The 13,080-nt window shown below is 38.0% G+C and overlaps 1 protein-coding gene across 2 annotated transcripts in view; it reads left to right on the top strand.

Moving 5' to 3' along the window:
- Window positions 1-13,080, top strand: part of RP1 (RP1 axonemal microtubule associated) — a 655,430-nt gene that overhangs the window by 152,252 nt on the left and 490,098 nt on the right. For both annotated transcript variants that reach the window (XM_021005939.2, XM_078153415.1), the window contains exons 16-17: window positions 34-210; window positions 2,516-2,728. In XM_021005939.2, the coding sequence (XP_020861598.1) occupies window positions 34-210; window positions 2,516-2,728 (390 nt within the window). The remainder of the gene's footprint in view (window positions 1-33; window positions 211-2,515; window positions 2,729-13,080) is intronic.

The following is a 13,080-nucleotide window of genomic DNA, read 5'->3' as shown; positions in this document are numbered from 1 at the left end:
TTCATTTTCCTAATTCAAAGTTTTCTATTCTAGGCCAATGGTGGAAGTCCGTGTGAGCTTAGAGTGCTCTATCTGCCCAATCGCTGTGTCATTCTGGAATCAGTCATGGTCCCTGGTCACACAGTTGCTTTCAATTGCCAAGGCAAAGTAGCTGATGAATCAACAGACAGCTATGCAGGGCTCTTGAAAGAATTTGTGATATATGCTAAGGTAAGATGGAGGAAAGTGATCTGAAGCAATGATAGCAATGGGTTTACTTTCCTCAATTAAAAAAAAAACCCTTCAATAATTAAAATTATTTTGTAGAAGTCAGGAAGTTTCCCACTAGGTGGCGCTCAAGTCTCCTGCCGTTATAGTTTGCATTACCTTCTAAGCTTTAGGGATATGTGCTGTACAATGTATATGTGAATTTGAAAGCTTCTCAGACTTGTAGGTCCCATGTTATTAACTGAATCATAATTTAAAAATTTTTTCATGTTGTATAAGCTTGGTGAATAACAAATTTAAGGTTCATGCTTTTCCCTTTTTAAGTCTTTTTGAACTTAAGCATAAAAACGTCATAAAAATATGTTCAAGACCTATATATTCGTCAAGATGAAACTACCCTGAAAATTGACAAGTGTTTAAATATATTGCTATGAAATATGATTGCAATGCATTAGAATGTTCTTTTAGGGTTGTAGATGTAGTGTAGTAGAAAGGCCTTGGATTTAGATTCAGAAAACTTGGGTTCTAGTTCTAGTACTAACTAGTTTCAGAACTAACTACTTTCAGGAACATGGTTCAGTGGTAAATGCCTAGAACTGTGGGACACTACATATGGATTTGAATTCTAACTCTGTCATATATTACCCCTGTGACCTTGGGCAAGTCACTTTATGTCTTTCAGCCTCAGTTTCTTCATTTGTAAAATGAGCTTTCACTGAATGACTTATAAAATTTCAGTTCTTAGCACAATGCCTCCAGCACTTAGCCCAGTTCCTGGCACATGATATGGACTTGATAATTGCTAATTGACTACCTGACTGAAATCCCTATAAATCATTTAACCACTCTGAACCTAGTATCTTCATGTGTAAAATGACGGGACTCAACTTAATGATGTCCTAGGTCTCATTCAACTCTAAAGTTCCATGATTATTTGGCTTTGCAGTGGATAAATCAAGTACAGATAGTTATATGCAGTAGAACATTTGTTTTGCAACCAAATTTGCCTTCTTTCCTTCAAAAACACTAAAAATCTCCAGGAAGTTTCCTTGCTTTGTGTTGTGGGAATTTTCTAGATTCCCAATTGACTGTCAGTTAAGTATGATGTTTCTGGAAGGTTTCATTTTGGGATCACTTTCAGGTTGTGATTGGTGGATTCTTTCAATTTCTATTTTGCCGTTTGGTTCTATGATATCAGGGCAATTTTCCTTGATAATTTTTTGAAAGATGCTAACCAGGCCTTTTTTTTTTTAAATCATGGCCATCAAGTAGTCCAATAATTTTTAAGTTATCTCTTCTGTATCTATTTTCCAGGTGAGTTATTTTTTCCAGTGAGAAATTTCACATTTCCTTCTTTTTTTCTTTTGATTTTGTTTTATTGTAACTTGATGTTTTATGGAGTCATCAGCTTCTACTTGCCCAATTATAATTTTTAAGATATTATTTTCTTTATTGAGCCTTTGTACTTCCTTTTCCATTTGGCTAATTCTATTTTTTAAGGAGTTATTTTCTTTGCTGAATTTTTGTATATCTTTTTTCATTTTCTGTTTTTATTTTACCAAGCTGTTGATTTTTTTTACAATATTTTTGCAATAGTCATTGGTTAATTTATTTTCCTCCATTTTTAGTTTTAGTGATGGATTTTATACATTACACTTCTTTCCAAATATAGCCCTTTCTCCTCCCCTACCATAGTGAGCTTTTTTTGTTTGTTTAAAGATTAAGATTTTGTTTTAAAGATTAAAAAGAAAAAAAGACAACACAGTTTAACAAAATGAAAACTCTTACCATATTTGACAACATATGCAGCATTCCACATCTGTAGTCTCCCAACTCTGCAGTAAAAGGATAGAAGTATATTTTCTCAACTCTTCTCTGGGGCCAACCTTGGCCACTATAACTACATAGGATCCAGTTTTGTTTTCTTATTCTTTCCCTCTCCATTGTTGTAGTCTTTGTGTAGAATTTTTTCCTCCTGGTTCTGCTTACTTTCCTTTGCATCAGCTCATGTATGTCTTCCCATGTTTTTCTGAATATCTCATAAGCTCCTTATTTTACTCCCTATTTTAGAGAAAATTGAAGTCCAGAGAGGCTCAGTGATTTGTACAAAGACACATAGGAAGGTAATAGCAGAGCTGGGATATGAGCCTAGGTCTGCTGACTGATTTTACTACTCATTGCTATATCATTCTCCTCTTCCTAAGATGTTCAGATCAGGAATATTTGCCAGAGAATAGGTATCCTAGACAACAAAAGGAAGAACAAGGCTGTTACTTAATACTTAAACTTTCTATCAATTTCTTTAAAGGGTGTGTTCCACAATAGTGCAGTAGTTCTGCTTACCACCAGCTTATGCCAGGCGCTGACGCTCCATTCTGATGGGAGTTGCAGTGGTGCAGGAAATCAGTCCGAAGAATCTCACTGGAAAGTGCACAAAATCAGCTCTGGGGTTTGCATGTTTGAAAGTATGAAAAATCCAAGAATGTTTCTCAGGGTCAAGAATGGCCAGTGTGATGGAAGAGTAAGCATCTGCTCTCATTTTTTTCTCAGCAAATGTTTAAGTAATTTGCCAATAATAGAAATGAAGATGGTGTTTTAGGGTCTTTTATTTATTTCTTTTTAAAATCATGAGTATACTGAAGAATGGCATGTGGATTTTATATGTGAATGATGCTTTCTGACTAGTCAGCTACTTATAGGATCATCCATAATTATGATTGGCTTTAAAAATATGTATAGTTAAGTGGCCATTTATTTGAAAGCAGGGGCACGTTTGGTGACAAAGATGTCACCTTATTTAAAGGACATCCTTATCACCAAATAGGCCCTTGCATACATTTGAAATGCTACCACTAGATTTTTTTCCTTTCAATTTTAATAGCTTTTGTTTTGTTTTGTTTGCAAATGTACACAAAAACTCTACTCCTATGCCTCATTGTGGTGTATGGTAACCTTTTTGTTCTGTATTCTGTCATGTTGGGAAAAAAAAAACTGAGTATGATACTGGTGATAGAATGTATTTGTTGAGGACCAACTTAGCTAAAGAGAAAGATTTATAACCTCTAGGTAGGACACTAGGCGATGATTCTATATTTCATGAGTTGCTATGGTGAACAAAAAAATGCAAAATGATACTTCTTCATATGTGGCCTTCTTCCATATCCATAGTAAGAGTGGCAAAAATTAAGCTGGGGCAGAGGATAGTATCAATCACAATTTTTAGATCAATATTGATAATTAATGTATTAAAATATAAATGTCTCTGGAAGGAATGAACACCACAAACTTTCACTGGATTATTATTCCATAAAATCACATTTAATCTATGATCTCAACAAGGCAGGTATTTCCCCCAAGGTGCAGACTGAAACCCATCTATGCCTTCTTATTCTCTGTAACTCTTATTCATGTCCTCCAGTAAATACGCCATGAGGGTGACATCCCATTATACTGGGGTTCTTTTTCTATATTCTTGGTATTTCATGAATACCAGTAGAACAGTTGGACTGCCCATCAGTTATCTCTTGTTCTCATTACGTGACTAGCCAACCTCCTTTTCTGGTCAGACATCCTCTTCATATTGTTTACATTGTTTCTTCTGCATAATTCTTCATTGGCAACACATTAAATTTACTCTCATCAAATGTGTGCCTCTCCATTGCCTTTTGTGCTTTAGTTGTGGCTTTAATTATTTGGATACTGTGGTATTTGATGACATACACCTATCACTGGAAGAAAATTGGTGTTATAAAATAATGGTCTTTTGTTTTAGAGAGAAGCTCTACTTCATTAAAAATACTATACAATTTCCCAAATACAATCTAGATCACTTTCCTTCTGTTCAGTCTTGGTCCAGTTCACTTTCCAAGTAAATGAATATCTGTCCAAGATGTAACTCATTTGGTCTTTACAATAGCCCTTTGAAGTCAGTACTGCAGGTATTATTATTCCCATTTTGCAGGTAAGAAAGCTGAGTCTCAGAGAAATTACATGGTCAGGTCTGAGGTATATTTGGACACTGGTCTGTACTGACACCAAGTCTGGTGCATTTTCCTGTATCATGCTATTTCTCTATCACCATATTCAAGGAGGATTATGAAAGGGTAAATGAGCCACAGTATAGTCATCTAGGAGGAATCAATGACCTAGCCAGGGAAAAAAGATTCTGAAATGAAAAGTGAGAGAATACCAAAGACAAAATATGTCTGCTTCACGTTTTCTTTTCCCGGGGCCAAATATGTTAGTAGGTGTTCAAGAAGAGTTGTATGAAATGTAGCTGAGCTTTAAATTGGGGCAAATAAGAGGGTCACTCACTGTGACCTTTCCTCCACTGGGTCATACACTACTCTTAGTCCCATGCACTTCCCTTTTTTCCACTTTTTGGATTTCTGGTGCTATATGGTTGCAAATCTTGAAATAAGATTTTTCTGAAGGATCAAAGTTGTGGGTAGATAACTGAAAAGGTGATGGAGAGATGCATGATGGGCACAAGTACTTTTCAGAAATAGTATAAGGGTCTCATTGAAAAAAGATATTGTTGGAATAAGAATATCGGTCATGTGAAAAGAAGGAAGGACGGGCAAACAGTCCAAGTATTCCATTATTACCCACAGAACATAAACGTGACCCGGGGCCCTCTCCAATCTTCTTGATTTATATCTTGCCACTGGACCCAGATGACTCTAGAAGAGAAAATGAGGCTGGCGACCTTGTATAGCCCTCCCTCACTTAAATCCAATTCATTTGTAACTCATGACATCATCTTCCTGATGTCATGGTCCTCTTCAAGAATGAAGGACAAACAGCAACAACAACAACAACAACAACAATAACAACAAACATGACCCAGAGGAAAGCCTCCATCACCAGAGGTGGATCTTCTGTTGGGGATACATGGAAGGATGTGGATAAGAATTGCAGAGGATGAGGAGTCATGGTTTGGCTCTGAGCTGGGCTAATATAGGCAATTCCTATGTTGTTGTCACCTTAGATTCTTTGAAGAAGAATGTTATGTGTGTGTATCTATATCTATATCCATATGTGTGTGTATATATATGTATATATCTGTATGTATATCTGTATGTATATATGTGCATATGTATATGTGTTTATTCATTGAGGGCAAAAGTTGTGTTGATGAAATTATGTTGATGAGCTGACATTTATTTTGAGCCTAATTAAGAAGAATTTGAGATGCAACATATTAAAGCCAGATATACAAAGTAGTTATTAAAAATACAAGTTGCTTCCCAAGAGAGAATAAATGGGCATTAGTATAAAGATAGTTTCTGAGTTAAACTAGATTGGTGGGGTCATATTCCTTCTAGGTATTGCTTGTTTTTTGTACAGTCATTCAGTCATGTCTGGCTCTTTGTGATCTCATGGACCATAGCATACCAGGCCCTTCTATCCTCCTCTAGAAGTCTGTTTGAGTTTAATTGCTAGATTATAATTATAACAACAATGATGATGATAATGATGATACCTATCATTTATACAGCACTTCAATTTACAAAGCACTTTACATATGTTAACTGTTTTGATCCTCTCAACAGCACTGTGAGGTAGGAGCTGTTATTACACCCACTTTACGGATGAGGAAACTGAGGCAGAGAGCGAGCTTATTTGCCCAGAATCACATGGCACTTTTCAGTGCCATTGAGAATGAGGTCTTCCAAAACCACCGGGAACAAGATTCAATCTTAGGTTGTCCTGAGTCTGAGTCCCATATAGTGGAAATTTTAGAGGTCACTGGGAGCCTTCCCAAAGCTCCCTGCATTCACGAGTACCTGCCTCTTTTGTTTCTGATGAACTGCCCTCTGCTCTGCCACATTTGCTAGTTTTTGCTGTACTCTGTTTTGTAACTCTAGACTTTTCTCTTGGACCTTGAAATAATCTGCCTCTAAATCTCAAAGAGCAGAGAGACATCCATAATCACCTCTAAGTTGACTGCAGGGCTTATTGATTAGCACACAAATCAGTGATGGAATATTCATTTGCTCCAAAATGATACAAGAAGATCTATGTATCTGTGTCTCTATTACCCACCAGATCCCAGGTTTAGTCTAGTTCTGGGAATTAATTGACTCTGCATAAATAATCACAAACCAGGCCATAGTCTTCATCCAGACTCTGGAATGAGTCAGAATGATGAGGACAGTCAAAAGCTTGGTTTACTTGTCTTGAGACTGAAGAAAGAAATCTGGTTGGGGTCATTTACATAAATTCAGGGTAAATAGATTCCCAAGTACCTTTGAGTGTACTAATTATGAGTAGCCTTGAGAAGACTAGATGCTGGGGCTGGTAGAATTCATTTTCTGTCAGCAGTGGCATTCATGGATTTGTCATTCATTTTTGTGTATAGGCTTCCCTTGTGCTTGAGAGGTTGGGGGATGCGGTGGAGTAGGGGTGGGGTAAGGAACCTAGCCTAACCAGTTGGGTTTCATCAACTCATTACTTTTCTCCCCATTCTGCAGGAACTTAATTGACTTAAATTCTTCCTTCTTACCTAATTACATTGACAGTGCTGGAATTTGGTATCCCTGCTGTTCCAAATGGTATTTCTCCACCATATCTGTAATGATGATAGGTTGATAAAAATATAGACAGACAGACACATAAAGAGAAAGACAGACAGACATAGTTAAATAGATATCATTTACATAGCACTTAAATGTTTGCTAAGCACATATTATTTCACACAAAGCCTTTGGGTAGCCTTTTCTGATTACCTCTGTTGTATTTAGTAGACCTGATGGCTTCAGGCATATCAACTGGCTAAATGTTAACCCTCTTGATTCTGGATTTCCTCATCACCCACTCATATTTGGGTATAGAATACTTTCTGGCTTCTTACTCAGTGGCATAAAAATGTTACCCCATATGGGGATAATGTTTCCCTCTAGGATAAGATTAAACATTCAAAGCAAGAAGCCCTGTGGACCTCGATAGCCTTACTTGTTTCTGAACAGACTAGTTAGGCATGGTCCTGAGCTCAGACATCCTCCCCAGCCAGCCAGTCATACTGATTCCTATACCATCAATGTGCTAGAAAATTTTGAGTGAAGAGTAAAGGACAACACAGCTAGATGGCTCAGTGGATAGAGTGGATAGACTCATATTTGTGAGTTCAAATCCAGCCTCAGCACTTACTAGCTATGTGACCTTGATGTCACTTAACCCTGTTTGCCTCTATTTCCTCATCTGTAAAATGAGCTGGAGAAGGAAATGACAAACCACTCCAACATCTATGCCAAAAAGACCCTAGATGGGGTCACAAAAAGTTGGACATAACTGAATGACAACAACAAAAGACTCTGCTCCCTTTCCTGAAGCAGCTGTAATTGTTATAGGTTTTCTGGCCCTCCTATTCCCCTACCAACTATCTTTAAAATCAAAGTTTCTCATCTGCCCAGTCATCATCCCATATGTCAATGAGGATGATCCACTACAGGGCAATTTTGCAGACCTTTGATGGGAGGAAGCTGCTAGCTATTGGACTTGGTGGTCTTGTAGGTTAGCTTAAGTATGCAGTCATCTTCTGCCTGTTGACACGGAGCCTGGAATGAAATGAGATCATATTGGCTGACTCTGTCTAAGAAGAGTTTGTTGACTTTGTCTGAGAAGTGCTGGACCAAGTATAATTGACTTCCCCTTTGTCAGAACTCATCCATCAATGTCAGGATAGAAGAATCTTAAACATCCATTTAGTGTGTCCCTCTCCCTGATTCAGCCACCCATACATTCCAGGGTCCTGTCACTAGTCATATCTGACTTCCTATTTTCTCTGACACATGTATCCAGAGATAGATTGACTATATTATGGCCACACTGCTAGTAACTGTTGTGGCAAGTATCAGGTGACCCCCAAGTGAATTCTATCTATAGCTGCCCTACGTGGTCCCTGTCCTGGCATTGGAATCCCTACTTTCTGATTGCTAGACAGTCTGAAGCCCTTCTTAAGAGATTCTAAAGCTTGGAGAACTTTACATTTATCCAGCAAGAGCAACTGCCATTTGCCACAAGAAGACTGTAGAAGTAGAAGAAATTTACCCTTGGGCTTCAGGTCTTACATGATGAAACCTAGCCTCTGCTGGGGTGTGTCTGCTCTCACAAGGAAACACTTATATAGTACCAAATCCTGGCTTTACTTGGAGGAATTTGAAACTGACCAAAATAATACCATTCAGTGACCTTGACCACTTGGTAACTAGCCTTTCAATCACTTGCTTCTTTGAGAATTTCATTGAGATACCCTCAACTATAGCTAACCTCTGCTCATAGCCAGGAGAGCTATGCTATGTTAGAAAAATCAACACATCCAAAGATATAGAGAATGGGTCCTATAAACCCATTCGAAGAGAGGTAGAATGATGAATTTGGGTTCTAATTCTGCCTCAAGATACTTATTAGCTGTGAGATGCAAAGGAAGTCACTTAACCACTCCATGCCTCAGTTTCCTTGTATATAAAATGAATGAGTTGGATTTGATGGCTTCTAATGTCTCTTTTAGCTCTAAATCTCTATGCCCCTATAATCTATTATGTATATAATTGCAAATCACCCTTGTTACAGGAGTTCAGGCTCTAATTGAATGACTTTATCCCACATTAGAGCTTGAAAGCCAGGTCCTATAGAAATTCCTGGAGGTCAATATATGCTAGGATTTGAGCTAATAAGTAATTTTGACTATTATAAATACCCAAATTAACAATAAAGGACATATAAGGATGATAAAGAAAGATGTTGTCTGTACCCAGAGAAAGAACTGATAAATAGGAGTATGTATAGAATAATTTTACACACACACACACACACACACACACACACACACACACACACACACACGTACCTATTTGTGTCTAATGGTAGCCATTTCTAGGGTGGTGAGGGAGGGAAGAAAAAAAAAAGAAAAAAGAAATTTACATGATAACTGTTATATATTTGAAGGAATAGTAAGTTGCATGTAATAGATTTGCAGGTTAATGTGCAATCCTTTTTTTAAAAATTATTATTATACTATGTTATGGAAATACTTATTTTATCCCATAAATTAAAAATAAAATAAAATTTAAAAAATATATGCTAGGGTTTATTCTGCCCATTTGTATCCTCTACCAGAATCCTAGCTATATTCATAAAATTGGAGATTATTGAGCCTCAAATGTCATTGTAGTGTGAGACTGATACCACTCCATCCTGATTCCTGATTTACCACATCAGTTTAAACAAAGTTATATCTTTTCTGTCCTGGACCATCAAGGCACATGCAACTTAGTGTTCATGGAGGAAAGTGAACAGAAAACTATATTCCTGGCAAAGTAAAGATATTAAATATACTCCCCATCATGTTTTTGAGGTTTAGGGGTCTAGGGATGCTGGGACCCCAAAATCACAACAAATGGGTCCTGTCCAAAGAATTTGACCCAAGCCTTCTTTCAGCCAAAGTCAAGGTTTGTTAGAACATCCGTTATATTGGGCAGACTCTTAAGGAATCTGAACATTACTGGGCTATTGGCTAGATCATAAGAACCTGAGCAGTGGCTAGATTTTAAGAATCTGAGCACCTTAATGAGACAAGATGGACCTTATATACAAAAAGACTATGGGAGGGATCTAGGAGTGGCCAAGTAGTCTATGAGGCAAAAGAACTCCGGGACCTGGACCACCTGGCCAAGGGAAAATGGAGTCTAACTAGGATTAAGGGTGGGAAGTGGCCAGGGGCCATAGGGAGATAAGAAAAAGGAAGGCTAGGCTAGGTTAAGGGTAACAGAATTGGGAGACTGGGTGTGGCCTCAGGCAAATGCCAGAGATTTGGCCTTGTGGGGAAAGTCCAAGGTTTTTCCTTTTTGGAGTATAAATCCCATCCTCATCAACGTCCTTTTACCTGTGCCATGCCCTTACCACATATAATCTTATAAACTCCATATTTCAGGACTTAGTAGGTGGGCTTGCTGTGAGGAGCATGATTATTTAACTCAGCGGTGTTCCAATGTATCCTAGGGATTCCAGAGCAACATACTTTTCTCATCAGTATTGTCTTAAGCTATCATGAATAGAGTTTGCTCTTAGCCTGAAACGTGAAAATAAAACTAGGAAGAAATCAGGTTCAGTGTGGAGATGAGATAGCATTTTGCAATAGTATAAAGACATGAATCCTTGGAGAATGATTATTCTGGAGTGAGGCACAATGGACAAATTCTGGGACCTCCAACACTTTTTCTTCAGGTTTCCTTATGAGGAGCAGTGTCCCCCCACCCATTTCTAAACCTTGTCTACTCCTTTTAATGGACTTTTCAGCTTATCACTAAATAAATAGTCTAGGGCCTGGGGGGTGGAAGGGGGATAGTTATCTAGCATTTAAATAGTGATTTAAGGTTTTCAAAGCACTTGACAAATATTTCTTTTCTTTATCACTACAACCTGGGAGGTAGGTGCTATTATGATTCCCATTTTACAGATGAGGAAGCTGATGTACAGAGAAGTTAGATGACTTGCCTAGGGTTATACAGCTAATAAAGGTCTAAAACTAGATTTGAACTCAGGACTTCCGTACTACAAGTCCAATGTTCTATCTACTGCACTATCTAGCTTCTTAGGAAACCTTAATTCAATTAATATAGCTCTGCCACAACTCTTTCCACAGGCCACATTTCATACTTCAAAATAATCTAGTTAGAGGAATCATTTGGTGTCAGGTGGCTATGGTTATGCAGCGATATATCACTCCCTCAGCATCCATTAAGGTTCAAGACCTTATCACAGTTCAGTCTAGCAAGATTTAAAGTCTTATAGGCCCTGACTAATTCCAAAGTATTCATGTTATAAGATTTTTTTTTGCTATATTTCAGGATCATAATGCCAGCTAGTGGTTATTGACACCCTTGTAACAATACTTTATTGTTATTATTAATATTATAATTTTTTAAGCAACTAGATGTTACAAGTAATATTAACACTTATCATAGTAGGAATTATGTTCCAGGAACTGTACTAATCATTGAGGATTAAAAAAGGGGCAAAAGAGAGTCCCTGCCCTCAAGGAGCTTATAATCTAATTAGAGAAACAACATGCAAACAAATATATGCAAAGCAAGCTATATACAGGATAAATAGGAAATAACTAACAGGGAAGGCATTGGTATTAAGAGGGGTTGAGGAAAGTTTCCTGTAGGACAAGGAAGCCAAGGAGGTCAGAAATCAGAATGGGGGAGGGAAAGCATTTCCAGGCATGAGGGACAGAGAGAATGGCCAGAGCCAAGAGATGGAGTATCTTGTTTGTGCAATAGCCAGGAGGTCAATGTTATTGGAGTGAAGAGTATATGTCAGGGAGTAAGATTTAGGAAAATTGGAAAGGTTTGCTGTTATTGTTCAGTTGTTTCAACTGCCTCTGACTTTTCATGACCTCATTGACCCCATTTGGTTTTTTTTTTGCAAAGATGCTAAAGTGGTTTGCCATCTCATTCCCTAGCTCATTTTACAGATGAGGAAACTGAGGCAAACAGAGGTTAAATATGCCCAGGATCATCTAGCTAGCAAGTATCTGAGTCTGGATTTGAACTCAGGTGTTCCTGACTCCAGGCCCCATCTATTGAGCCACCAGATGCCCCATTGGGAATGGGGTGGGTAGGGGTAGGAGACTGGAAAGATAGGAGGTAGCTAGGTTATAAAGGGCTTTGAATGCTAAGCAAAGAGTTTTGTATTTGCTCCTGGAGAAAATAGGAAGTCACTGGAGCTTATTGTGTAGAAGGTGACATGATCAGATCTGCATTTTATGAAAAGCTCTTTAGTGGCTGAATGGAGGATGGATTGGAGTGGGGAGAGACTTGTGGCAGGCCAGCCCACTAGCAGCCTAATGCAACAGAACTGGCATGAGGTTATGAGGGCCTGTATCAGTGTCAGAAGAGAGAGGGGGACATATTAGAGAGATTTTACAAAGGTGAAACCCACAGGTTTTGGCAATTGGAAAAGGGTGGGGTGAGGTTTGAGAAATAGGAGATAGAGTGTTAGACCTGGAGTCATAAAGAATTTAGTTCAAATCTTGTCTCATACACTTACTTAACTGTGTGATTCTGGGCAAATCACTCAATCTCTGACCACCTCGGTTCCCTCAAATGTAAAATGGGGATTAACAGCACCTACCTCAGGTAATCAATGTTGTTATAAGATATGTGAAGCATTTTGGAAGCATTAAAGCACTGTAGAAACACTATTATTATTAATTAATTATCATTATTACTAACAATAATTTGAGAAACAATATGATCTAGTAGATAAAAGGGCCAGTCATGGAGTCAGGAAGACTTGGTTCTTGACTCTGACATATACTGTCTTTGTGACTGAGCAAATCATTTATCCCAGTGCTCTAGCCAGCTCTCTAAGACTGTAAGTGGCGGATGAGTTAGGAATTTTTGGTTTGTTTTGATATTGTTTGGTTTGGTTTTGGTTAGGAATGTTCGCTTTGGTAAAGGTAGTTTCCATACAAGGAGTTCACCATACAGATGACATCATAGGCTGCCATCTCGAATCCAGCAACAATAACAACAAACCCCCACAAACCTGACATTTAAATAATGCTTCACAGTTTACAAAATACTTTCTACAAAATACAACCTTATAAAAACAGCTTCCTTCCCTGTTTGCCTCCCCTGTCCCCATATGTTTCTGTTGATATCCTACCCATCTCTTTTTTCCATATGAAGTCTTTTCTGATTCTTTCCAAAAGAATTAATCTTTCCCTCTTTGAACTCTCATACGTAGTTGTTGATACTTCTCTTTCTTATTTTATATTTGAGTTACTTAAATCCATGTTATAATTCCTTGAAGACAAGGCCTCACTTGTATTTGTGTCTCCCCCTGGGACCATGCCCAGTG

This window comes from Phascolarctos cinereus, unplaced genomic scaffold (assembly GCF_003287225.1).
Source record: "Phascolarctos cinereus isolate Bilbo 61053 unplaced genomic scaffold, phaCin_HiC Scaffold_4;HRSCAF=312, whole genome shotgun sequence".
NCBI lineage: Eukaryota > Metazoa > Chordata > Mammalia > Diprotodontia > Phascolarctidae > Phascolarctos > Phascolarctos cinereus.
This window is presented reverse-complemented; position numbering and strand designations above follow the sequence as displayed.